The sequence below is a fragment of the Emiliania huxleyi genome (assembly GCF_000372725.1).
Source record: "Emiliania huxleyi CCMP1516 unplaced genomic scaffold EMIHUscaffold_335, whole genome shotgun sequence".
Taxonomy (NCBI): Eukaryota; Haptophyta; order Isochrysidales; family Noelaerhabdaceae; genus Emiliania; species Emiliania huxleyi.
Genome location: NW_005199478.1, coordinates 3,989 through 28,515, shown reverse-complemented (window position 1 = coordinate 28,515; position 24,527 = coordinate 3,989). Strand labels below are relative to the sequence as shown.

Below are 24,527 nucleotides of genomic sequence, written 5' to 3'. Positions count from 1 at the left end.
GAACTGAAGCGACCCAACGATGTATCGATTTTATGAGTGGCAGCAAAGCCAAAGGGAGTGGGCGCGCACTGGCACTAACACGCGACTCCTGCGAGGAAACGAAACATCTAGTTGAAATTGGAGAGAAGGGGGGACTTTCCTCTTTCTTTCTAAACAACGAAAGACTCCACTGGATCTCTCAAAAGACAGCTCATGCGGCTCCGTTGGGGCTCACGCGGCCGTCCGCCTGCGCACCCTCCTCCCGCCGAGGCTGACTAGCGCCTCGTCACACCTCTCCGCCTGCCTCTCCACCCCCCCCTCCGCCGTCTCTCGAGCGAGCGCCTGCAGCGCCGCAACGCCGCCGACCCGGTGCCACTGGCACTGCTCAGCGCACGCAGACGAGGAGGTTGCGAGGGCGAGGAGGGCGTTGATGCTGTCTCTGCGCCAGCCATCATCCTCGGGCTGGTCCAGCCGCGAGAGCAGCAGCGAGAGGCAAGTGTCGTCAGCCGCGAGGTCGGCGCGGGTGCAAGCCAAGTGCACAAGCGCAATGGCAGCAACGAGTTTGCAGTCGTCCGAGGCGCTTGCCTCCTGCGTGAGAGAGGAGAGGACCGCCGCACCGCCAGCCTCGACGACACCCTCGTGCGTGGCGGGTGTTACCTCAATCATGTTGCTGAGCGCACACGCGGCATTCTCCTTCTGCCCCTCGTTCCCATCGCGAGCCAGCGAAATAAGGACCTCGATCCCGCCGGCCGCTGCGATCGCCACGCTGTTCTCGTCGTTGTCAGAGAGGTTCCACAGCGCCCCCGCCGCACGCTCCTTCTGCGCCTCATTCCCGTCGCGTGCCAGGGCGATAAGGACCTCGATGCCGCCGGCCGCAACAATCGCCGCCTTGTTGTCGTCGTTGTCAGCGAGGCACCACAGCGCTCCTGCCGCACAATCCTTCTGCCCCTCGTTCCCATCGCGAGCCAGCGACACGAGCACCTCGATCCCGCCGGCCGCAACAATCGCCACGCTGCTGTCGTCGTTCAGAGCGAGGTTCGCCAGCGCTCCCGCCGCATTCTCCTTCTGCGCCTCATTCCCGTCGCGAGCCAGCGACACGAGCACCTCGATGCCGCCAGCCGCAACAATCGCCGCCTCGTTGTCGTCGTTGTCAGCGAGGTTCCTCAGCGCTCCTGCCGCACGCTCCTTCTGCGCCTCATTCCCGTCGCGAGCCAGCGACACGAGCACCTCGATCCCGCCGGCCGCAGCAATCGCCACCCTGCTCTCATCGTCGTCCCGGGCAAGCTCCTGGAGCGTTTCCGCGACGTCCACCTTCTCGTCCTCGTCTCCAACCCGTAAGAGGGCGACGAGCGCGTCCATCCGCCTGCTGCTGGCCTCCTCTCCCGACAGCCGCTTGAGCTCTCCGAGCGCAGCGGCTTGCAGCTCCGAGGAGGCATCGCCAGCGGTCTCCACCAGCCGCGCGAAGGCACCGCGCGGCGCGCAGATCAGGGACCACCGCTTGCACACGGCCGCGTGGCGCAGGCCCGTCTTCTCGAGCACGCACGGCGCAAGGTCCGGGTCTGCGAGGACGTCGGTCGCGACGGCGGGCGGAGGGCTGTGGTGGGCGAGGAGCGCCTCGGCCCTCCTGTTTGCAGCGGGGCTGTCCCGCATCGCGCCGGCGGCGATCGCGATCAGGGCATCGGGCGGAAGAGCGGCGAGCCGCAGCTCGTAGCGGGAGGAGGCGAGCATTTTTCGCGGCTAAGTGTGCGTATGTCGCTCTTACGAATAGGTTTTCCGCACCGTATTTTTTTCTCGATGTCCTCGACCGTGTCGCCTCTGGCTCGACGGTGTTGCCTCGACAACAACAACACTGGCTTGGCGCTTTCTCCCACATCATCCCGTCGCAGCTGGCCGGAGTTGATCCCTACAGATGGCTGAAAGCCGAGCATTACCGATAATGGTTCCGACGCCGGTCACCGCGCTCCTGTCGGCCCTCTTGCTCGGAGCTGCGCTGGCAGAGCCGGAGCACTGCTCCGCCGCAGATATGCCACGTGTCTCCCTCGGCGACGGCAACATGCTTCCTGCGGTAGGCCTCGGCCTTTATTATACGCCGCCTGGCGCCGTGGCTCAGGATATCGTGCGTGAGGCGCTCCGGCTGGGCTACCGCCACCTCGACACGGCCGGCTTCTACGAGAATGAGGCGGACGTTGGGCGCGCCGTGCGCGAGTCGGGCATACCTCGCGAGCAGATCCACATCACCTCAAAGGTGTGGCCCGAGGCGGAGGGCCGCTGGGTCGAGGACGGGTTCGCGGCCGTGCTCGACGCAGTCAACGCGAGCGTTGCCGCGCTGGGCACGCGCGCCGACCTCTACCTGATTCACTGGCCGGTCAACCCGGATCAGCGGATCGAGTACTGGCTCGCACTCGAGGAGGCGCAGCGGCTCGGACTCGCGCGGAGCATCGGGGTGAGCAACTTTGGCGTCGCCCACCTGCAGCAGCTGATCGATTCGCCGCGCACGAGCGTGGTGCCGGCCGCCAACGAGGCCCGCTCGCCGGCGGGCGACAGGCGAGGGCGGCGGCTCACCGAGAGAGGCGCAGCTCGACCACGTAGGTTGAGCTGCACCCCTTTTTGCGAAAGGACGAGATCGAGGCCTTCTGCGCGGCGCGTGGCATCCGCCTGATCGCCTACTCCCCGCTCGCGCGCGCGCTCCGCCTCGACCACCCCTCGCTGGAAGCGGCGGCCGCGCGGCACGGCGTCTCTACTGCGCAGGCGCTCGTGGGCGAGACGGGCAAGCACCGCCCGCCACCTCCTCACGTGCTCCTGTCAACAGGTTCTGGTGCGCTGGTCCGTGCAGCACGGGTACGTGCCGCTCCCAAAGTCGGTCAGATCCGAGCGGGTGGCGCAGAATGTGGACGTCTTCGGCTTCGAGCTCTCGGCGCAGGAGATGGCGGCGCTCGACGCGCTCGACGAGCGGCTCTTCACCGAGTGGGAGGAGTGGGGGCAGCTCGACCCGACGGCGTTGCCATGAGGAGGGCGGCGAGCGAACTTCCTCAACCGACAACCCCTCATGTAACGTGTAACGTAAAGAGCCGACCCGTGTACGGACTCCACTCTAGTGTACGAACCTCACTCGTGATCAGTCCCGCTATGGATATGCCCAACCCACAAAATGAATACGCACCGCATTATGGTTATGCTCTGGTTTTAAAGGACCACGGGAAATATTGTTTTTATTGAATATATTGCTCCAATAGTTAGAGGTGCGATCAATATCAATATATATGTCAATAGTTAGAGGGACCAGGGCCTGGATTGGCTAAGGGGGGCTCAATATATTGATATATTCAGCGATGGTATGTCCATCCCAGCTGCTGGGCGGGCTTCAGGGTGGTGCTTTCACGCGAAAAGGAATCGACGCGATGTACAAACTACAAAGCATACAAGAAGAGGAGAAAGAAGAGGAGAAACACCAGTGATGACGAGACAGAAGCTAGCGCGGACGAGAGCAGGGCAGACCCGGGGACGGCGGAGCCGGAGCAGACGGCATCGGCCGTAAGGTAAGGTAAGGTAAACTTCTCCACACACACGAGGTGGTGGGGCAAGGGGGGGCAACCCTCGCGTCTCCACGTCTGACGACAGGAGCCCCACGGCATTCAAAGTGCAAGGCCCAGTGCGCGTGGGTGAGCGGTGTGTGTGTGTGTGTGTGTGTGTGTGTGTGTGTGTGTGTGTGTGTGTGTGTGTGTGTGTGTGTGTGTGTGTGTGTGTGTGTGTGTGTGTGTGTGTGTGTGTGTGTGTGTGTGTGTGTGTGTGTGTGTCTCACGTCACTGCATCCTCCGCCGGTTCCTCCCGTCGCCTCTTCTTTGTTCGAATGTTTTTCAATCCATCCTTCACGAAGCCCTCCCATGTAGCTAGCGTTCTTGGCGAATGTCTCGAAATGGCCAGCAGGCGCTGTCTGCTCGCGGTCTGTGCGGGCCGCTCGTCCTCCTCGCCCTTCTTTCGTCCTCCCGTCCCTCCCCTCCACCATGGCCTTCTCGGCACTTCTTTCTCCATCCGCCTCGCCCTGCCTTTTCGCATCGTGCCGTTCGCCTTCCATTCGGTGACCTCCATGGCTGTCCGCCCCTTTTTGGGTGGCGCTCTCGATACGGTTGCGTCAACCTCGACGTCGCTGTCGCCCTCCCCGTCCCCGCCGGCGTCCGTGCCTCGGTTCGCGTCATCGGTAGCGTCTCCGTTGTTCCCTCGTGCCCCGCCGTCGCCCTCTCTGCTCGGGCCGTTAGCGATTTCGCTCCTCCTGCGTGTCGCCCCTCCGTCCCCTCCCCTTTCTTCGTCGTCATCGTCGCTGTCGCGAAAGCCCTCCGGTCCCTCGATTCCCTCGCCTATCCCCTCCGCTGCGTCGTCCCAGTTTATATCCTCATCCTCTGCGCACGTCGCGTTGGCTTCCTCTCTCCCCCTTTCCTCCCTGCCCCTCTCGCTGTCTGGTGTTAATGGACCCCCTTCCTCTCCCTCGCCACCGTCACCGTCTCCATCCCCGTCGCTACCGCCCTCCATGCCCGCCGCCCTTTGTTTCACACTCGTCTCTGCCATGTCCGCCGTCGCCGCCGTCCTGTCTGCTGCGCTCTGTGCTCCGTGGTACAGTCGCTTATTGTTGCTCAGGATTAGCTCACGCACCAGGACAGCCTCCTGCTCGTTATTTTGGCTTGCCGATATGCATCCAAAGTTCCACCCTAGCTCCTCCTTCGTCACGTCTATCTTTTTGCAGTATCTCGCGAATGCCGTCCGCGCTTGCTGGGGTGTTATCCGAGGGAACGTTGGGAAGAGGCACGAGGAGGGCGGCGACCTCGACCGACTATGGAGGACCCGTCGCCAGACGACGCAGGGCGGACGATGTATCTCGATGTGGAGGCGGAGCAGACGCGCAGGGCGAGACGAGGGAGGGAGCAGGACTTTGCGGAGATCAGCAGGAGGATGTACGAACGAAGAGATTAGGAGCAGCAGGGACCTGAGGGACCATGTGGAAGACGGCTAGTGCTAGTCCCCCATTGGGAGGACGACCCCGGCTAATGTAATGTAAACTGCATACTGGGCTGGGTTTTTAGGCATTGTGGGGTTGGCACTCCCATCGACCCTCATGACCTCCTGCGATCTCTGAGATGGACACCAGTGGGTGTGGGACCACAGCCAGGATACACCCGAAGGCTGGGTAAGCAGTAGAGGTCGATACTCGACGCGTCCCACATGGTTGTGTCGCTGTCGGCACGCTGTCGACAGGACGTCGGGCGACACCGGTGGCAGTGCCACCCAGGAGTGGTCGGGCGGTCTCCCGTCATGAGAGAGCCACCATGTGATCCGTATGATGATTCCTGACAACCGCCTCAGTCAACTTTCGTCACAGTTCCCGCTCTGAGAGGAGCTGCGGGTCAGCTCGACAGCTGGAGCTGTGTCGCCGGCGTGCGGCGGCCTGCCTCCGGAGGTGCCTCTGAGGTGGACATTTCTTGGTCACCGTGAGAGAACGCGTTCGAATTTTTACTCCGGAACTTCAACTGAGCACGCGCACCGGCCAGGGCTACAATAGTGCCAGTGAGGCGAAGGCGCGAGTCGGAAGGCCGCGACCGTCAAGTGTTTTCGTCATTTTCCTACAATCGCTGTGATGGTGTGAACCCAGCCACGTATACTATTTTACGATAAAAAAAGAGAGACACAGAGATACGCGCGGATTGGCCCCGCCGTCTTCCACGCCAGCACCGGCCGGTGCTATTCTAGAGCGCGGCGGCGAAGTTGGCAATCGCCTGGCGGAAGGCGGGCGCGGCACCCGCGCCGGTCGCCGCACCCGCACCAGCAGGCGCCGCGCCCCGCCGTCCCCGCCGCGGGCGGCTCCGGTGGCCGCCGCGCCGGCCGCCCCGCGGGCCACCGCACCGGCGAGGTCCTCCATCGGTATCGTCCCCTGGGCTGGCACCGCTGAGTTGCTGCATGGCGCATGTCGGCGACTGTGCTAGCGAGAACGGCTCTAGCGGCTCTAGGTTCGCGGTTGCGGTTCCGCTGTATGTGATCCGCCCCAGGCCGCCTTCAGCCTTGCCAAATTCTTCGATTGCTCGGCGCGGGAGCGGGCGCGGGAGGTGGGGGAGGCGTCCAGGCTGGACGGAGTGACGGCGGCTACGCCCGACTTCCGCACGACGGGCGGGGCGAAGCCGTAGTACTCCTCTCGGAAAGTTGTCACGAACTGCGGGCAGCTCAGCAGCGTCGCCAGCTGGTTGCTCGCGAATGCGGCCTCTTGGCAGATGCGGCCCACGGCCTGTGAGTCGCAGACGTTAATTAATCAACTAACTCATTACTAAAACTTAATAATATTTTTTTTACTGGTTAAATTAGTTAATTATATCCTGTGAGCCGCAGACGGTGACGTTGTACGTGAAGGCGGGCGACCCCTTCGCCCCGAGACCGTAGTTGACGATTTGCCGCTGCTTCTCCTTGAGGATCACATCGAAGAGGTCCGGCCGCTCGTAGACGATGCTGCCTTCCGCCAGCGTCCCCTAACACGCGATGCAGATAGGATGCGTACCACGGTCCGAACAGAGCTCCAAACAGGTGCGGGCTCGTTGCCGACGCGGTGCGTTTGAGGCGTGCCACGCTGTCGTCGTCGGTGTCAGTGACGTAGATTGTGAAGTCGATGAAGTGGCCAAGCCGGTCTTTCCACTCGGAGGCGGTAGCCGGCTTGCCGTACAGGCTACGGTGCAGCTCGTCCACCAGCCGGTTGACCCGCGGGATGTAGCCGGCCGCTAGCCCAGCATCTCGGCAGACCCAAATCATCTTGTACTGCTCCGCGCCGAGCGAGTTTGGCGAGCGCGCCTGCCGATGCCACGAGGCGCGGAGGAGCGGGGAGGCCTGCAGCAGGCGCCACACGCGCCAAGCAGCGAGGAGCGTGCGGAGCAGAAGCTGGAGCGCCGTCGGCGAGCCGAAGTTGCCGGTGCTTTCGGACCACCACACCTGCGTGATGAATGCACCAACATCAGGGCGGGAAGACGGTATTGTGCAGTGTATTCAGAGCACCGCGTGAATACGAGGGATACGAGTACAGGGGATACAGCGGGAGTCAGCGGAAGACAGTCGAATCCGTGTGTCCTCTCGAGCGCTGGTTGGAATACAAGAACGCGTTATTCATTCAGCTTCTAAGGCCACCGCACCGCGAGCAACGCAATGGACCCCATCGTGAAGAGTCCGTCCAGCCATGCCCAGAGCGAGCGGAGGAAGCGTGTGGGGAACGCGTAGCGGTAGACGAAGTGGAGCGAGTAGCCCGCGAGCAGCACGGCGGCGGCGACCTCGAGGGCCCTGCCCTGCCACTCCGCCCTCGCCGCCTCCGAGAGAGTCGACCACGAGAAGGCCAGGCCCAGCGACGTCACCTCGCCCAGGATGAGCAGCCAGGAGACGATGTCGAAGACGGCATGCAAGCTCGTGTGCGTCCCTCGGCGAAAGAGCGCGCGCATGAAGGCCGACTCGTCCGCAAGGTTGGCGCGTCGGACAGCGTGCTGGATCTTTGTGGCCGCTGCTGCCCGTGCATCGTCCGCCCCGGAGAAGCGCGCCTGCCGAGGAGCCGGCACATCGACTTCGGCAATCGTCGTGGCCGCCATGCGGTCGAGCTTCGCCTTTGCAAGGGCCGCCTTGCCCACGAGAGACATGGCGCGGGCGCGCTCCTGCATCAGGGACAGCATCGGCACGACGCCGGTGCCCGTGCCGACGCCGAGCACTGCGTCGGCCCGCGCAAGATCGGCCACCGCGTAGCCGTAAGGCCCACGGACCTGCAGCGCGGCCTCGCCGCTCAGCAGCTGGGAAGTGTCTCGGAAGTGTCTCGAAGTGTCTCGGAAGTGTCTCGAAATGTCTCGGAAGTATCTCGGAAGTGTCTAGGACCTGCAGCGCGGCCTCGCCCCTCAGCAGCTGGGAAGTGTCTTGGAAGTGTCTCGGAAGTGTCTCGAAGTGTCTCGGACGTGTCTCGGAAGTGTCTAGGACCTGCAGCGCGGCCTCGCCGCTCAGCAGCTTGGCGATGCAGGCGTCTGACGCGAGCCGGCCTGTCCACGACTGGCCGGGCTTCACCTCGATCAGGAAGCAGAGGTAGTTGGCCTCGTTGCCCGACCCGATGGAGAAGGGGTGCCAGAAGGGGTCGATGCCCGGCACGCAAATCTGTGCGTACTGCCCAGCGCAGAACCGGAACGCGGCGGGCCGCTCAACACGGAGGAGGAGGACCTTTCCGGTCGAGACAGCCTCGAGCACGCGGCACCGGTGTGTGGTGAAGAAGCACCAGGCCCGGTCTGTGAGGTAGAGCGTCATGGACGCGCCAAACCACGAGAGCGTCTGCGACCTCCGGAGAGTGCCTTCGCGGACCGGCTTGTCGAAGGTGTGCACTGCTGCGACGAGGAACCTGGCGGGAGTGGGAGGGGGTGGGTATTGCCATCTCAACCGAGCGCTCTCGGTTTGCTCACATGACGAAGACGAATCCGTGCGCGATCTTGAAGAGCTCATACGGCACGCGGCCGCGGATGAACGATGTGATCAGCACGATGGCCGTTGAGACGGCAGTGACTAGCCCGGTCACGAATATCTCAGAGCGGAGCTTGGAGCAAAAGTCGGCCGGGTCGAGCCCGTGACGAAAGTCGTAGCAAATCTTTCCGAAGAAGCCGAAGAAGCCGCTGGGGGGGGGCGGGGGGGGATCAGCTGCAGATTGGGGCGCAGTTTAATCGGTTTTCCACTCACATGGTGGCGCCGATGAGGAGGATGCAGAAGGCGTAGCCGACCTGGATGTGGAACTGCATGATATGCTGAAAGGGAAAGGTCGAGCCCAGGACCTCGGTGGACAAGAGGGCGAGGAGCCGCTTGGCCATCGTCAACGGGAGGAGTGCCAGCTGGAAGAGGATGGCATGCATCTGAAGCGCGGGTTCATGGTATACAGTGTCAGTGTCAGCTGCTTCGCCTGTCTGTACACGAATATATCCCGTCAGGAGAAGCTGCAACTCACCAGGCCAAACTCAAAGGGTGGCATCAACCGTTTAAGCCAGTAGTTCGGGGCGCCCTCGGGCACGTTCGCGAGCTGCACGTAGTACTTGTTCTGAAAGAAATGCTGCCAGGCCACAATCGTGAGGAGCAGGTGCAGCGCTCGGAAGAGGAGCAAGCTGTACAGCACGTTGAAGCGAGAGCCGACGCGGTCCACGAAAGAGACGGACTTGACGTTATCCATCGCCAACTTTGCAATTCTGCGATTGAATTGGCGAGATGCCGCAGCACTCTCCACCGTCGTCTCCATCGCTTTCGACGCGTGTTCTGGAGACGACATGCCGAGTCGTTGAGAGCAGAACACAGGGCCTGGCTGTCCACGACAAACCGCACCGAGATTGAATTGCGAGAACGGGACACGGGACCCCTCGATCGTCTCGCCCTCTCCCTTGCTGGTGTGTTCATGGGGGGGGTCATAACAAACACGGTACAGGACACTGTGCCTAGTTTGCCTCCCTTTGCAGGAGAGGACGGGGCAAAGGACGACGCGGCTGTGTATGCCTCCCTGTTAGCGGACGCGTGGCTGTGTGTGTGAGAGAGAGATTTTTAGCAATACCAAACAACTCTAACTGTTTTGTGTTTGCTGTGTGTGTGTAGAGAGAGAGAGAGAGAGATCGAGTGTATGCCTCCCTGTAGGAAGCGGCGTGCGCGGCGCACAAAGTCAAAGTCGCTCCACAAAGAGGGGCCAAGCCTGCCTAGTATGAAGTATGAGGCCCTCGAGCTTGGATATCGGGCTTGCTACGAAGCTGCTCGATTGCATCTGGGGACGCCGCTCGCCGGTCACAGCAGGGCGGCGTTAGAAGGATTCATAGGTGAACTCGCAGCTCGCGGGGACGCGGACACCGGAAATTTTGTGAATGAACAGCGTCTAACCGAGAAAAAATCGGGGTCGACGTCACCGCTGACGCTGACCGCTCACCTCTGTCCGATCCGTTCGTCCATATGCAGGTGGCACCGCTCCTCTCCTCCCCTGCGGTGCCCACCTTTTCAAAGTTCCGGGAGCCTCCCGCCGCGCTCTCCGAAGAGTGGCGCAGCTGGTCGACCGCGAACTCCGTGAGCCCGGCCGAACTCTCCAACGCCGCAATCCGGCACGCACTCGCGGTGACCCGCTTTTGCAGCGCGCGCTCACTCGGCTGCACGTGGGCGGAGCACCACGCGCTGCTGGACATGAGTCGCGCACCATACGCTCACCTGTACGACCAGCACACCGTCCCGAGCGAGGCGCGTCCCGACGCCACGAGCTGCGCGCGGCTTCACCGCCCGAACGCCTCGCAGCTGCTCGCGCTGGTCCGCGACTCGCAGCCGGCAGTGCTCACCGGCCTCCTGGACGGCTGGCCGGCAACGCGCAAGTGGACCGACGAGTACCTCGCGGCCGCACTCGGCGAGCGCAGAGTGGCGCTCTCGGTCACAGAGGGCGACTCTTGACGAGAGCCTTTAGCGGCCCGTGTCGTTCGGCGATTGAGCCAGAGGATCCAGTACTTAGGCACCTTCGACGAGCCTGAGCCCATCGAGCGGTGGACCGGCACGAGCAGCGGCGGCGGCGGCGGGGCGAGCGGAGAGTGGGTGATCGCGCGGCCGGCGCACGAGACGATGAAGTTTCGCGACGCGCTGCGCGCCATCGCCTCCGCCGGCGAGAGCGGGCTCTCTCGCTACCTCGAGTACTTCCCGCTCGAGGCGTTCCGCTCCCCATCGCTGCTCGCCGACCTGGCGCCGCCGGCCGCCGCCGCCGCCACGGCCGCCGCCGACGAGACGGAGGCGCGGTCGTGGGCGCGCACGGGCGGCGGCGCCGGCTCTTCGTTTGGAGACGGCGACGCGTCGGCGGCGCCGCCCCTGCGGGGGCGCGGCAACGAGGAGGCTGGCTCGTTGCCGCTCGCCTCGTGGCTCCTCCCGAGGAAGCAGCTCTTGTGGCTTGGGCCCGAGAACACCGTCACCGACCACACCCACAAAGAACCCTGCACAAAGATCGCAAGGGCGGGGACCTGTTCCTTTTTACCCACCTCACAGTAGAGCACTTGGAGCACTTGGAGTGCAGTTATCAGCCTCACATCCAGGGCCGGGGAGCTAAGAAGCGCACCAGTAGAGGGTCCGTTTTTATTTACCCAAACTGGCCACTCCGCTGTGCTCGCGTCGCCGGGACGGCTGATCCGCGCGTGGAACCGTGATGGCATGATATGCGTCTCCAATTAAATATTCTTAGCTTCGCCCTTGCCTCCGACGCTAGAGACAGTCACCACGGATACATACGTCCGTGGGAGTGCCCCCCTCCCCCACCTGCCCTGCTTAGGCTAGTTCCATTTCACTGTGGCACAGCTCGCGTTACAAAACCTTGATTTTGACCATTTGCGCACTATTGTACCTCTCGGTGCCTTCCAGAGGCAGCTGCGACCCCGCCGAGTAGACGGGCGCACACAGCAGGAGGCGCGGTGTGCGCCCGTCCACTCGCCGGGGTCGCAGCTGCCTCTGCGCGTCCTGGGGAGGTACATTTGTTGCGCACCGGAGACGACTCGACGCCGCTGAGATCGGAGATCAAGCTCTGACAGGTCACACGTCGCTCCTTTGACGCCGACGTGACTCGCCCGTACAGATCACATCAGGACACGGTCTCGACGCGCTCGGTACGACGCCTGCGACCCGTCTCGGGTCAGGTGGCACGACGCTCATCGCGCCTGCCAGCGCTGCCGTACAGGTTGCCACGACGAGGTCGAGCACGCTTCTATACGCTCGCCCAGCCTTCCTTTCCATCCCATTAGGCAGCCTGGGAACGGTGATGGTCAGAGGCAAAGCCTACGAGGGGTGGTGGAACCACATGTCACGGCTACTGACGGCTCGACCCCACGATAGCCTCCGAAGGCTGACTTTGCGGCACCATCATCGGACGATGTCGACGAGTTGGGTCGCTCTCGCGGTAGCCAGATGACCTCCCATGCTAGTACCATCGGCTAGGGTCGCAGGAAGCGCGGGGGAGGGCGCTGGGAGCAACACGGAGCTCCGTTGGACGTTTTCAAGATTAGCGTGTCAGAGTGAAATGGAACTAGCCTTACACAGGATAGCATGCCCCGAGAGCGGCGGCATTTGGCAGGGGTAACCTGGGAAGGAGGTTTGGTTGTGCTCTTTTTTTTGCTCTCGAGGGAATGTTCTCTCGGCGCCCATGGGCTTCTGAGGTTTCGTACTAATGACGTCCTTCTTGGCACTTCGGGCGTCGGTGTGTGCGTATCTGTGGTGCTAAAACTCGGTATGCTATATAGGGTTCGAATGGCGACCTCTCTCTCACTTGCAGCGATTTCATGCTGGATACCTTTCCGCAAGCGGAAGGTCGCCAGTTCGAAACCTGCTCGACCCTTATATACGTGTTTCGTTTTCGTCATGGGATGAATGCGTCTCCATGACTATGTGTCCCGCTGACCCACTTCGCACTTGCTCCATGCTGACCCAGAGAGATTGCAGATAGGAGATACCAGATAGTTGTAGAAGAGGAGAAACATTCGAGACTTCTGACGACCTTGACGTAACAAAGAACCCTGCACAAAGATCGCAAGGGCGGGGTCCGGGGACCTCGTGTTCCTTTTCACCCATCTCCTCTCTACTGTATAGTAGAGGTGTCCGTTTTTATTTCATGCTGTCGTGCCTCTCCGCAGCCGCCGCGCTTCCGCGGCCTCCGCCGCGGAAGGTGGCCCGCGCCTTCGCGAATCCCGTCTTGCGGCTTTTGCCGGATGCCCACCGCTTGGCCTCATTGCGGGGGCGGCCACCAGGCCGTGCCGTGGCCGCCCCCGTAGCTCGCGAAGCTGCGAACCGGGCTGCGTCCACTGCGCCGCGCCGGCGCGCCGCGTCCCTTCGACCGTCGGCCCCCGGACTCGACATTTTCGCGGCCTGCGCCGGAGAGTTGGCGGTCGTGCGCTGGGTGGTAATCGTCATCTGTCTGCTCTGCTGTGCTTCTCGCTCGTGCGTCCTTGCAACTTGTGCTGACCTCCTTTCACCTTCTGCTCTCCTATGCCACGTGGCTGTGTGGTGTGTGTGTGTGTTTGGGTTTCTATGTTTGCGATTTGGATTTTGGATTTTCTGTTTATTTATTTATGCACTTTGTTTATTTATTTATTTATGTCCATCCCGGGCTTGCAGATGCCCTAAAATTGCTCAAAATGGACCCAAATCGCTTCAAATTCGCTTGGATCGCTTCAAAATCGCTCGGAATCCGCGAATAATTTGATTTCAGCCACCATCTAGGCGACCTTTGGGACAAATGTCGCTTTTGGAGGTGAAAATCAGTGATCAATACCTCAATATGTTGTCAATAGTTAGAGGGGATGCTGTCAATAATCAATATCAATAGTTACAGGGGCGAGAATCAATCTTTCCCGTCGTCCTTATACTGGTTTCGTGTGCGTAACCTGGTGCGTAGACAGGCGCAGTTATAAAAATACATACAGCAGATATGAAGGCCGGCCCTCACCCCGGACCTGCTCACAGCGCATATTTTTCTTCAAAAACGTAAAAGAGCTACACACGCATGACGTATCATGTATCCGCATACACACGTATCCCTTCCTTCCTGGCGCCACAGCCCGGACGGAGGCGCTGACGGGTGCGTGGTGCGTAGCGGCCAGAAGGTCGGTGGTAACGATCGGTGCAGAAGACATGCGCATAATACGCAGCACATTTGAAAGCACCGGTCGGGCTTTCTGTCTGTAACGCGTAAACGGCGAGGCGTATCGTGCGTGACGCATCAATGGTTGGGTAGTAGGGCTAGAGGGTCGCTCTACACTTAGCCTCTGCAGCGAGCGAGCGCTCAACTTAGCCCCCGCACGGAGCCGGGCTCGGACTTAGACGCTGTATGGTCGGGGGCCATGAACTTAGACGGCACAAGGCCAAATCCGGGTAAAACCCGGGTATACCTGCAAAAGTCCAGGTTTACCCGAAAAATACCTGGACGCGTCCCGACCAACGTATGCCGCGCACGACGCCATATCGCCTTGTCCCAGGGCCAGTGCGCTACTTGCGGCGCGCAACTCCTGCTCAAGTACGCGCACCGTACCATGTGCTGCCGCTATGCGTGTCTTAAGGCGGCTGCGGCGAAGCGGCGGGCGCGGCATGCCGATGGCAGTGCGGACGATGCGGTTGCGATGTGTTCTGCTTCAAGATCGTGGCGGTGCTTGGCATGCACTTCTGCGATCCCAATCAGCTCATCGCAACGAAGCAGCGCAACAAGCTGGCTGCTGCCAACAAGGCCCTATGCTAGATCTACCTCACGCGCGGATCGTTCAAAGAGGACCAGCATACACAGGCTTCCTTGACATGCGTTTGTTTGAGCTTGAGGCTATTTGTGAGAACTGTTTGGCTTGAAGATTGCGCTCAAGAAGAGCAACGAGAATCGGAAGAGGAGGATGCTGAGGCGGCGATTGCTGAGCATGAGAAGGATCGATCCGGATTAGAAGGCGCCCGCCGCAGGCGAAGAAAATTTGGGGGCTAGCGCCGTATCGTTGATCACGGTGGGAGCCTCTTGGCCCCAGGCTGTGCCACGGCCGACTTAGCCGATGTAAGAGGCTCTCGCTGATCTTAGACCGCGTAAGCACCCCAGCGTGACTAGTCACACTTAGACCCGCTCAGCCTCGAGGCTCAGAACTTAGACTACTACCCAACCAGTGACGCATCAGCCATCGGCATTGCCATTGGAGCCGCCACCCGGCTTGACACGGCACCAAAATACACGACGTCTCAGCGACGTCCTACGGACCGTGGGCATGGATGTGCATAAGGTGGCCAACAATTGCATTAGTGGCTCTTACATATCCATAGATAGCGGGACTAATAACCTCCCACGAACCTACCCTACCTACCTAGTACCTACACCCCCACATCAGCCGGGACATCTACGCCAACGCATGCTGAGCTCTCACCGCGACGGGGCCCCGCTCTCGGCTCTCCCTCTCCACATCCCTCCTCTTCTGAGCCGGGCAACCTAGCCTCTCCCTCTAACTGAGTCAACGTTCGCTGGTACAAGTCACGTCTGAGGTAGCACTACGCTGCCGCCAAACGGCTCGTAGTGCTCAGACTCGAACGTGCGCTGTGGCTGTGGCTCGGGCAGTACGGGCTGCGCCGAGAGGGCAGAGGAGCTCGCCACGAGGTCGCGCAGCTGCACGACCTGCGAGACGGCGTCGAGGAAGGGACGGTCCCCGGAGAGCCGGTCCGGCGCCTATCCACCACTCGGCCAGCCCATCTGAGCTCCTCCGCCGGGCGGGCCGGCGGGCCGGCGGGCCGGCGGGCCGGCGCCTGTTCAATCAGCCAGTCCGTCAACCAGCCGATGCGCCGACTCGTCGGGCGGGCGGAGCGGCGGGCCGGCGCCTTGAGGACGTCCTGCCGGAGGGAGGCGAGGAGGAGGGCGGGGCCCGGCCCGACACCCTCGCCCCTCGCGGAGGCGGCGGTCTCCATCTCGATCTCGATGCCGGCGACCATGTCGAGGAGGACCTGCCCGGGCGGGGGGGACGCGTCGCGGGGTGCGTCGCGGGGTGCGGAGCGGGCGGCCCGTGTGCCCCGCCCACGGCTGCCTTGAGGCGCAGCCCGACCCGCCCCTCCACCGACACGAGACCGACAGCCTGCGGAGCCATCGTACGAGTGGAGGACGCGTCCCGCCCGCCCCCTCCGCACCGGCTCCAAGCCCGCCCACCCGCTGCAGCTCCTCGGCCGCCTAAGAGGAAGGCTCCAGGAAGGCTCCGCGAAGGCGTCACACCCCGACCGCCTGCTCGACCGGCTCGGCCACCGCAGCACGCGCAGCGGCCACTTGCTCCGCCGCCGCCCACTCCGTTGCCGCCGCCCGGCTGGACGCGGCGGCTACCCGACCGCGGGCAGATGGGAGGAGTGAGAAGGGGGAGGAGCGAGACGGGGAGAGGTCCAGTGGAGAGTGAAGTGGTGTCTCGTGCACGGCTATGCGCCGCCTTCTTTCCTGCGGCTATGCGCCGCCAAACACGCGTGTCTCGGGAGTGACCCGGTGCGTTCTGGGAAGATTCACACACCGGCGATGTCGCGAACGCTAGCCTCCGCCGCCTCCACCCGCCTGCGCGCAGCCTCCTCGGCGAGCGCCACCTGGAGAGCCGGCCGAAGGAGGAGTGACAGCTCGCGTGAGACGAGCGGCGAGCTGCGAGCGGCGAGGGCGCACCTCCCTCTCCGCAGCCCTCGCCTCGACCGCCGCCACCCGCTCTGCCGCCACGGCGGACGCGGCCTCCGCCGCCGCCGCCCGCTCGTCGGCGGCGGCCTGAATCGCAGCCAGCCGCCGCGCAAAGTCCATGCTCGCCGTCTCGAGCGCCGCCGCGTGCTGCGCCGCCACCTCCTCTGCTGCTGCGATTCGCTCGGCCGCACCCTTAGCCTCGACCTCCGCTGCGCGGTTGGCGAGCTTTGCGGCCACCTCCTCTGCCGCCGTCGCGCGCGCCGCACAGTCCGCCTCGGCGGAGGCGATTCGACGAGCGGCGTCCTCCTGGGCCGCTGCCACTGCCTCGGCGGCCGCCTCGGACCTCGCAGCAGTTGTGGCGACGTTGAGGTTCAGCAGCCGGGCCGCCAGCCCGCCCGCCTGCTCATGGGCATCACGCGGCGGCATTGCGCTCTCCGCGACAGGCGCTCGCGCCGACGAACTGTGGACTCGACCGTGGATGAAGCGTTTCTCTCGAGGTCTCGCAATCGGCAATCAGGGTGTCCGGCTCCTAGCCGGATAGGGGATCTGCCCCACTGGCTGGCCCCTCCCAGATAGGTAGGTAGGTTGGTCTTGTTTCGCTCAAAAGGGCCCTGCAATAGGTAGGTACAATCTGGTTTCATCTTTTTTCGCTTCGCTGCGCGGCCTGGGGATAGGGATTGTTTTGTTGTGAGAGAGAGATTTTTAGCAATACCAAACAACTCTAACACTCACACGTAATTTGGGGCCTGGAGCCCTGTTCACGCGCGCGCGAGACGTGCAGACAGGGTTGCCAGGTGAGAGCGAATGGCGCGGTTCACGCCTCGCACAACAGAGAGAGAGATGCGCTCTGCATGGTGGGACATAAAAGAGAGCGAGTACTTGGGCGAGTAGGCCGTGCGGTCAACGCTGCCGCGCGCGACTTTGCGCGCGAGGCGGCGCAGCTTGAGAACGGCGGTGGGCGAGAAGCCGCCGCCGAACGTCTCGTGGAGCAGCAGGTTGAAGTTGTTGCGCTTGACAAAGATCGCGTCGTGGTAGAAACCGCGATGCGCCTTGACGTAGCCGTGGCCGGTCTTGTGGGAGAAGGGTTGGCTGGGCTGCCCGCGCGCCTTGCAGCCCATGTTCAGGCGGCGGGCCTTCGTTGTTTTGTTGTGTAGGTAGGTAGGTAGGGCGTTTTGGCGCGAGTCAGTGGCCACAGACCCTCTATCCGGCTAGGAGCCGGAACCCAGGGTGGCCCCGTTTGTTTATGAGACCTGTGCGAGGTGGCGGCCGCCGATTTTTCGATGCAATGATACCATACCAAACTGAAGTACCGAATCCAGGACTGACGCTGGAGCAGCGGCCGATCAAGTTGGAGGGCCGGCACGGTGCTCGAGTGGACCGCCGAGCGCTCGTCGATCGCGCCAATGTCGTCGTGACCTCTGTCGACCCGCAAACCGTGCTGTCGGTGGGCAACGGGCAGACTGCCTTCACCGCAGACGTGACCGGCCTGCAGACTCTCAACGCCACCTACCTCTCCCCGCCGCTGCTGACGCAGACGCACGCCGACTGGGGCTGGCACGTCACGCCGCCGCCGGCCGGCGTGGAGCCTCTCCGCTTCACCGAGGCGGAGATCTCTGCGCGCAACCACTCCGCCAGGTACCCCGTGCTGCAGCCAAAGCTGGCGGCCGAGACCGCCTGGCTGCGCGCCAACCCTCACCGCCTCTCGCTGCTCCGCCTCTTCCTCCGCCGCACCGACCCACGCCTGCCTCCGATCGCGCCGTCCGACCTGCGGTCGCCTCGCCAGACGCTCCACCTTTGGAACGGTACGCTGACCTCCTCGTTCGAGCTCGACGGCGCGCCCGTGTCGGTCGTCACCGCCGTCCACCCCTCCCTCGACGCCCTCGCCACGCGGGTCTGCTCCCCAGCGGTGCGGACACGCCCTGGCCCTAGCCCGAGCCCTGACTCTCACTCCTTGGCCCTGGCCCTGGCCCTGACTCTGACTCCTTGGCCCTGGCCCTGGCCCAGGTGCGGTCGCGCCGCCTCGGCCTCGGCCTCGCCTTCCCGTACGGATCGGAGGCCTTCCAGGGAGGGCTCGAGTGGGGCAAGGCCGACCGCCACGCCTCCACGCTCGTCAGCGGCGGGCGGCGGTGCGACGGCCGCCCGGTCCTCCTCCGCCGCCTCGACGCGACGACGCACTACGTCCACCTCGCTCTGGGCGGCGGGGGCTGCCCCCACCTCGCCGCCGGCCGCGTGCCGCACGACTGGTCGATCGCCCGCGCGGAGGGGGGAGGCGTGGAGGGAGGCGTGGAGGGAGGCGCCTCGGGGGAGGGCAGTGCCTGCCTCGACGCCACGCTGTGGCTGTCGCCCGCGCGCGAGCAGGTCGCGCCGCCCTCGGCGGCGGAGGTGTTTGCGGCGGCGGCGGCGCACTGGCCACGCGAGTGGTCGCGCGGCGCGGCGCTCGACTTGTCCGGCAGCGCGGCCAAGGGCGCCGCCGCCCTCGAGGCGCCTTGTCTCCGCACATTTCTTGCAGCGCGTGTTTCTTTTTCTGCAGGCGCCGCCGCGCTCGAGGCTCGAGTCGTGCGCTCACAGTACCTCTCGATGTCGCAGGAGGCGGGGAGCAGCCCGCCGCAGGAAGATGACCGCTCGTGCAACCTCGGGTGATCTCGGGCGATCTCGGGTGATCTCGAGGAGCAGTGCCGCCGCAGGAGACGGGGCTTGTCCTCAACTCGTGGTACGGCAAGTTCCACACCGAGATGCGGCGCGCCTCGCCCTCTTCTCTGCCCGCTCCCCGATGCCAGCTCCGCAACTGACCCCCCCCCCCCCTTCCTCCTCCCCAAAAAGATGGATGCACAGCGCCCACCACTTCCTCTGGGGCCGGCCCGACCTGGCGCTGCGCTGCGAGCCGTACTTCGAGCGCGTGAGGGCGCAGGCGCGGCGGCACACGCGCGTCGCGCAGCGCTATCGCGGCGTGCGGTGGCCAAAGATGGCGGGGCCACCGCAGCTGATGCCGGCGATCGGCGACGCCGTCGAGCCGGCGGGCGCGCCGCTCTTCGACGGCCCGGGCGGTGCGGGGCCGCTCATTGTGTGGGAGCAGGTGCATGCACACAGGGGGCCGAGGGGTTGCAGCCCACTGCACGCTGTGGGGCTGCACGCGCACATGGACATGGCAGCACACGCACACGCACACGCACGCACGCAAGCACGCACGCACGCATGGCAACACAGGCGAGTGGCTAGATCACTGACTCTGTGCAGGTGCACCCCATCGTGTTCGCCGAGCTCGCCTACCGCTCCGCGCCGGACGCGGCCACGGTCGAGCGGCACAACCGGACATGTCCAGGACACGTCCATGACATGTGCGAGGCATGTCCTGTAGGCCACGGTCGAGCGGCACAACCGGACGGTGCACGACAGCGCCGATTTCATGGCCGATTTTGTGTTGGCGCCCCTCCCTCCCTCCGAGCCGCACGCCTGCCTGCCGCTCGGTCCGCCGCTGTGGACAGCCGAGGTCGAGTCCAGGACACGTCGAGGACATGTCCGAGACATGTCCCGTAGGTCCGCCGCTGTGGACAGCCGAGGTCGAGTCGAACGAAGGGCGGCCGGCGAGCGACGCAACCTCCCAGAACCCCACCTTTGAGCTCGTCTACTGGCGCTTTGGCCTCACGCTGGCGGCGCGGTGGCGGAGGCGGCTCGGACTGCCGCCCGTGCCTGCGTGGCAGGAGGTCCTTGCGCGGCTGTGCAAGCCGACGGCGCGGCCGCTGCGTGGCGTGCCAGGGGCGCCGCCAGGCTACCGCCCCTACGAGCGATCGAGCGACGCCGCCCTGATTTCGAACGGTGTCGCGCCGCAGCTCTTCGCCGCTGCCTTCGCACCAGGCGAGAGGCTCGGCGCCGACGCCGCCGCGCTCCGCAACACGCTCGGCGCCACCATCGCGGCCTTGCTGCGCAACTTGCCTTGGGGCTCCGACGCCGCGATGTACGCGATGGCTGCGGCGCGGCTCGGCAACGCCTCGCTCGCCGCCTCGATCCTCGCCGATCCGGACGGCTTGTGGTCGCGCCGCTTTGCGCCGAGCGGGCACTACGCCAACGCCTTCTTGCCGGTCTACCTGCCGGCGAACGGCGCGCTCCTCGCCGCCGTCGCCTTCATGGCGGGCGGGTGGGACGGCGACGGCGGCCGCCCCGCGCCCGGATTTCCGCGTGACGGGTCGTGGACCGTGCGTGCGGAGGGGTTCTCCAAGTATTTCTGACGGATGAGGTCCTTTAGAGAGTCGATGACGGATAAGAGGTCCTTTAGAGAAAAAAACTCTCCGGGGGCGCGGGGGCCCTAGGTGGGGGGGGGGTCCCATGGCCCGCCGCAGGCGCCGATTTCGTTTCCATTTTTCTTTTTGCCACATTTTTACTTGTTTTCATGGGAATTCGGCGAATACGCCGTACACGGGGGGGCGCCCCTGTGCCCTGAGTTGACCAGGGGTTGTGCGCTGGGCCCTCCCGTGCTCGGCTCCAGCCAGCAGACAAGTCTTGTCATCAACAGAGTAGAAGAATCTGACCTCGGGGCCGATGTGACCAAGCGCTGGTAGCGTGGTTTGACCTCACACCCATGGTCTCACAGTGTGTGCCGGCAGTCGCCGAGCAGTGTCGCTCACACAAGCCGCAGCACAAGTGACTGAGGGCCAGTGAGGGCGAGGCCATCGCTGTCACAGCTGTGGCAGCCGCACAGTAGGCTGTGTCAACTGTGCAGAGTGTGTGAGCAGCAGAGGAGCTGCTCTCCAGGCTTCAGGCGCAAAGAGATGCATGCCACCGAAGGCGCTGTCGAGGTTCGCCGAGCGCGGCGCAGGTTGGGGGACACCGTCACCGACGAGCGCGTTGGAGTATTCACTCCGGACAAAGACGGCGGCACGCACACGAGCTGCGGCCGTGCCGCCGTCATAGTGGCGAGGCGCGGCACCGTCTGTGGCGAGGTGGGTCGCGTCCCCCGATTTCCTCAACTCACGGTCCACACCCTCTACTTGCGGCCGTGCTATCACGCCTTGCGACAGCCTGTCGGCACTGCTGACCGTGCCATGCTGCACAATTGATCACCTGTATAGCTCGCGGCCTTAGTTAGTATCCAGCATTCAGTGACGACCTGATCGTACGGAGTAGGAATCGATGTGTCCTTCCAGCGCGTGCACGCTTCTGACGCAATGCCGGTCACAAACTGCCTCGGATTGGCTGCTGGCACTCTCGAGGCTATGCCTACACAGCCTCGCGCGCATGGGCAGTCAAGAGGGACCACGCACCTTCTCAGGACAGCGCCGGTGCCTCTCTCTTGGACCGGCAAACTTGGTGGTCTCGTGTCACCAATGTGGGACCAGTGCGGCATCGCGCCATCGACAGCTCTGAACTGCGCCTCACCACTGACCGGGAAGGCCGCCAAGTGGGCCAGCACAGGTCGCACATTGTGGCAGCAGACAGCGCGCATGTCTGATAGCTAGAGCAGCAGCGTCAGGGTCTCGCAGGGTCGGATCGTGTCAAGCCTCTCGCCCGGCCGGCCGCGTGCAGACGTCGGCCTGTCTGCTGTCTGGGGATAGTGTGGTCGCTCAAGGCGGCGACTGAATGGCGCGTGCGGGCGCTGCTGGACTCGGAGCCGCTTGCTGGCGACCCGCACACAATTTCGCTGCCGCTCGACGACGGCTGCCACGCGCCCGCCTCGCGGCCCGCCGAGGTGAGCCCGCCCCTCAACCTTACCGCGGCAAAGCTGCTGATGCAGCTCAACGCGGTTTTGCTGTGCAGTGTGGGCGGGATTCAGACGTGGACGGCGGCCGCTGCGACGCCGTGGCGCCGCCTCCCCTCAACTTGACTCTCCTCGCCTCTCGAGCTGCAACCCGGGGATGCCGAGCTGCGAGGCGTACTCGAAGGCGGCCTCGCTCGTGGGCGAGGTTGCCCGCTTCGCCACCCAGGCGCCGCCTATCGAGGACGGACCAGAGCTCGCCGCGCTGCTCGTGCTGCCAAGGAGCGGTGGGTGGTGGTCGCCTTTCGCGGGACGAGAGACCTCGACGCGGGAGCGTGGATGACCAACTTCCAGACGTGGCAGGACGGCGTGGCGGGCGGGTCGTGCGGCGAGAGGGTGCACCACGGCTGGGGCGAGAGCTGGGTGCAGCTGCGGGGGCGCGTGAGGCAGGGCGTGGAGGCGCTCCTCGCCGAGCACCCGACGTACCGGCTGGTCGTCACCGGCCACTCCTGCGGCGCCTCGCTCGCGACGCTGATGGCGGCCGAGTGGGCGGCCGACGGCTCCCTCTCCGCCCTCTCGCCGCTGCCCCTCCTCTATAGCTTCGCCTCCCCGCGGTGGGAAACGCCGCCTTTGCTGTGGCGCGTAAGTCAACCAGCGCGATTCGATCCCGCACGTGCCGCCCGACGTGGCCTCCTTGACCCCCCTCACCAGTGGCAGCACGCCGGCACGCAGGTCTGGCTCACGCCCAACTCGGGAGGCACCGAGGCGGGGGTGTGCGCAGGCGCCGGATCCTGCAACGACGCCGTGCCCGGCTACAGGCTCTCCATCCTCGACCACACCACCGCTACTTTGGGGTGAGCTCTGCGGGATCGAACTGCTGAGAGATTTTTAGCAATACCAAACAACTCTAACACTCACACGTCACTTGGGGCCTGGAGAGTCCTGTTCACGCGCGCGAGAGACGTGCAGACAGGGTTGCCAGGTGAGAGCGAATGGCGCGGTTCACGCCTCGCACAACAGAAAGAGAGAGATGCGCTCTGCAAAGTGGGACATAAAAGAGAGCGGCCGCCGCTGCGCCTGCGCCGCCATCTGCGCTCCCCAGGCGGCCGCCGCCGCCGGCGTGATCAAGCCGTTTGGTAGGAGGCAGAGTAGAGGCTAAGTATGTGTAGTAGAGTCCTGCTGGTCTCCTCTTGATAGTGTCATACGTGTGGCTGGTGTGTGCAGAGCCTGACAGCACCCCGACAGCACCACCTGACAGCACCTGACAGCAACGGCCCAATGTCTGATAGCAGCAGCAGCCTGACAGCTCCGACAGCTCCGACAGCGTCTGACAGCGTCTGACAGCAACACCCGACAGCTCCGACAGCACCCGACAGCTACAGAGCCCCTCGCCTGTCAGACACGCACCCGACAGCACCCGACAGCACTGACAGCACCTGACAGCTGGTCTGACAGAGGCACCCGACAGTGCCTGACAGCTGCCCGACAGCCCGACAGATCACCTGACAGCACCTGACAGCCTGACAGCCAGGGCTCAGTCACTGCCAGTGTCTGATTGTGGCAGTCTAGTACTCTATGGCGGCGAGTATCGCTACGCCAGGGAGGACAAGGACGTCGACGTGCGGCTGCTGCTGTTCGAGTCGTTCGGTGGGTTTGGGAAGGGGGTCGGCGAGATCCTCTGGGGGGCGGCGAACGTGCTGCAGAACAAACTGACGCGGGCCCAGTACCTCGATGAGGTGACTTGGACCACCAAGAACTGGCTAGGGCTGCAGAAGCAGCGTATCTCGGTCGTTCTTCACACGGCCATCGCAGAGCAGATTGTGAATGAGCTTGCCTGCGGCGAGGGCGGTCGAGTGCACGGAGCTAAGTGCCTCGCCGTCCTCGCAGGAGTCGCTTAGGCGGCTCCCGTGGTGTACCTGTGTTAGTGCCAGTGCGCGCCAGTCCCGTGCCTAGAAAGAAAGAAAGAAAGAAAACAGACAACCCAAGGGAGGGATGGGAGGACGGCACGCCGCCACCACACAGGGATTTTAAGGAGAGGTGTGTGGTGCGCTATCCGTCGCCCACCCTAGGGAGTCTGCCTCTTCCTATCTCTCTTCGCAGTCTCTCGCCGATTCTCGCTGCAACCTTCATGCCACCTCGCGGTCGTCCCACCATCGTCGTTCTCTCCCTTGTCACTTCCTCCTCTGTCGCGTCGTTCTCTTCTGCCTCGTCCTGCGACGCCGCCGCCTGCCGGTCCCTTGTTCTCGCGGCTTCTTTCGCCTTTCGGCGCAACTCCGTCCTCCTCGCGGCGTATCCTGGCCCCTCGAGTCTATCGAGCTCCCCGTGCCTAGTGTGAGTGAGTCGCCAGGCAAGAATTCTTTTTCGCTAACTGCAGGACGCGCCCACTCGGAGCAAGGCCCACAGTAATGCTGAAGCGCAAGCTGGATCACGGCGGCGGGCTCTTCGACTCCTCGCCCGGCGGCGGGCTGCTCGACTCCTCGTTCGGTTCCGCAGCGGGCGCGACCTGGACGCTGCGCGTCGACTTTGACGGAGACGACTCGCGCGAAGTCCACCTGCATCGCGAGGCGTGCCGGAGCGCCTTTTTGACGCTGCTGCAGGACACCGATCGCTTCGGGGGCAGCAGGACGGTCACTCTCGACCCCGCGTGGCGCAGCTTCTTCGAACCGCTGATGCGCATCCTGTACATCCCCGAGG

The 24,527-nt window shown here is 64.0% G+C and overlaps 9 protein-coding genes across 9 annotated transcripts; 5 read left to right on the top strand and 4 right to left on the bottom strand.

Moving 5' to 3' along the window:
* Window positions 1-207: 207 nt before the first annotated feature.
* Window positions 208-653, bottom strand: EMIHUDRAFT_368908 (hypothetical protein; the record flags this gene model as incomplete). The annotated part of the gene is made up of 1 exon (XM_005773533.1): window positions 208-653. Exon 1 carries the CDS (start codon window positions 643-645, stop codon window positions 211-213), a length of 435 nt encoding a protein of 144 aa, XP_005773590.1. The 5' UTR covers window positions 646-653.
* A 1,349-nt stretch (window positions 654-2,002) lies between these two features.
* Window positions 2,003-3,146, top strand: EMIHUDRAFT_424701 (hypothetical protein; the record flags this gene model as incomplete). The annotated part of the gene is made up of 3 exons (XM_005773532.1): window positions 2,003-2,482; window positions 2,569-2,733; window positions 2,789-3,146. 3 exons carry the CDS (start codon window positions 2,003-2,005, stop codon window positions 2,984-2,986), a joined length of 843 nt encoding a protein of 280 aa, XP_005773589.1. The 3' UTR covers window positions 2,987-3,146.
* A 240-nt stretch (window positions 3,147-3,386) lies between these two features.
* Window positions 3,387-5,055, bottom strand: EMIHUDRAFT_241555 (hypothetical protein; the record flags this gene model as incomplete). Its single annotated transcript, XM_005773531.1, has 5 exons — window positions 3,387-3,533; window positions 3,784-3,921; window positions 3,997-4,414; window positions 4,589-4,717; window positions 5,036-5,055. The coding sequence occupies 5 exons, from the start codon at window positions 5,053-5,055 to the stop codon at window positions 3,387-3,389; spliced, it is 852 nt and encodes a 283-aa protein (XP_005773588.1).
* Window positions 5,056-5,617: 562 nt separating this feature from the next.
* Window positions 5,618-9,175, bottom strand: EMIHUDRAFT_469863 (hypothetical protein; the record flags this gene model as incomplete). The annotated part of the gene is made up of 8 exons (XM_005773530.1): window positions 5,618-6,244; window positions 6,354-6,482; window positions 6,580-6,936; window positions 7,134-7,745; window positions 7,954-8,362; window positions 8,424-8,630; window positions 8,695-8,864; window positions 8,957-9,175. The coding sequence occupies 8 exons, from the start codon at window positions 9,173-9,175 to the stop codon at window positions 5,969-5,971; spliced, it is 2,379 nt and encodes a 792-aa protein (XP_005773587.1). The 3' UTR covers window positions 5,618-5,968.
* Window positions 9,176-9,933: 758 nt separating this feature from the next.
* On the top strand, window positions 9,934-10,998 carry EMIHUDRAFT_117345 (hypothetical protein; the record flags this gene model as incomplete). The annotated part of the gene is made up of 2 exons (XM_005773529.1): window positions 9,934-10,395; window positions 10,459-10,998. The coding sequence occupies 2 exons, from the start codon at window positions 9,934-9,936 to the stop codon at window positions 10,996-10,998; spliced, it is 1,002 nt and encodes a 333-aa protein (XP_005773586.1).
* A 3,988-nt stretch (window positions 10,999-14,986) lies between these two features.
* EMIHUDRAFT_117344 (hypothetical protein) lies at window positions 14,987-16,573 on the bottom strand (the record flags this gene model as incomplete). The annotated part of the gene is made up of 6 exons (XM_005773528.1): window positions 14,987-15,178; window positions 15,337-15,450; window positions 15,650-15,670; window positions 15,713-15,813; window positions 15,996-16,065; window positions 16,139-16,573. 6 exons carry the CDS (start codon window positions 16,571-16,573, stop codon window positions 14,987-14,989), a joined length of 933 nt encoding a protein of 310 aa, XP_005773585.1.
* An 859-nt stretch (window positions 16,574-17,432) lies between these two features.
* Window positions 17,433-18,933, top strand: EMIHUDRAFT_458444 (hypothetical protein; the record flags this gene model as incomplete). The annotated part of the gene is made up of 3 exons (XM_005773527.1): window positions 17,433-18,038; window positions 18,203-18,635; window positions 18,678-18,933. The coding sequence occupies 3 exons, from the start codon at window positions 17,433-17,435 to the stop codon at window positions 18,785-18,787; spliced, it is 1,149 nt and encodes a 382-aa protein (XP_005773584.1). The 3' UTR covers window positions 18,788-18,933.
* A 32-nt stretch (window positions 18,934-18,965) lies between these two features.
* On the top strand, window positions 18,966-20,400 carry EMIHUDRAFT_444561 (hypothetical protein). The gene is made up of 4 exons (XM_005773526.1): window positions 18,966-19,220; window positions 19,382-19,438; window positions 19,503-19,611; window positions 19,682-20,400. Exons 1-4 carry the CDS (start codon window positions 18,972-18,974, stop codon window positions 20,368-20,370), a joined length of 1,104 nt encoding a protein of 367 aa, XP_005773583.1. The 5' UTR covers window positions 18,966-18,971; the 3' UTR covers window positions 20,371-20,400.
* Window positions 20,401-20,910: 510 nt separating this feature from the next.
* EMIHUDRAFT_241549 (hypothetical protein) lies at window positions 20,911-23,731 on the top strand (the record flags this gene model as incomplete). The annotated part of the gene is made up of 8 exons (XM_005773525.1): window positions 20,911-21,085; window positions 21,266-21,553; window positions 21,694-21,913; window positions 21,981-22,041; window positions 22,116-22,506; window positions 22,615-22,687; window positions 22,854-22,969; window positions 23,403-23,731. 8 exons carry the CDS (start codon window positions 20,911-20,913, stop codon window positions 23,729-23,731), a joined length of 1,653 nt encoding a protein of 550 aa, XP_005773582.1.
* Window positions 23,732-24,527: the final 796 nt, after the last annotated feature.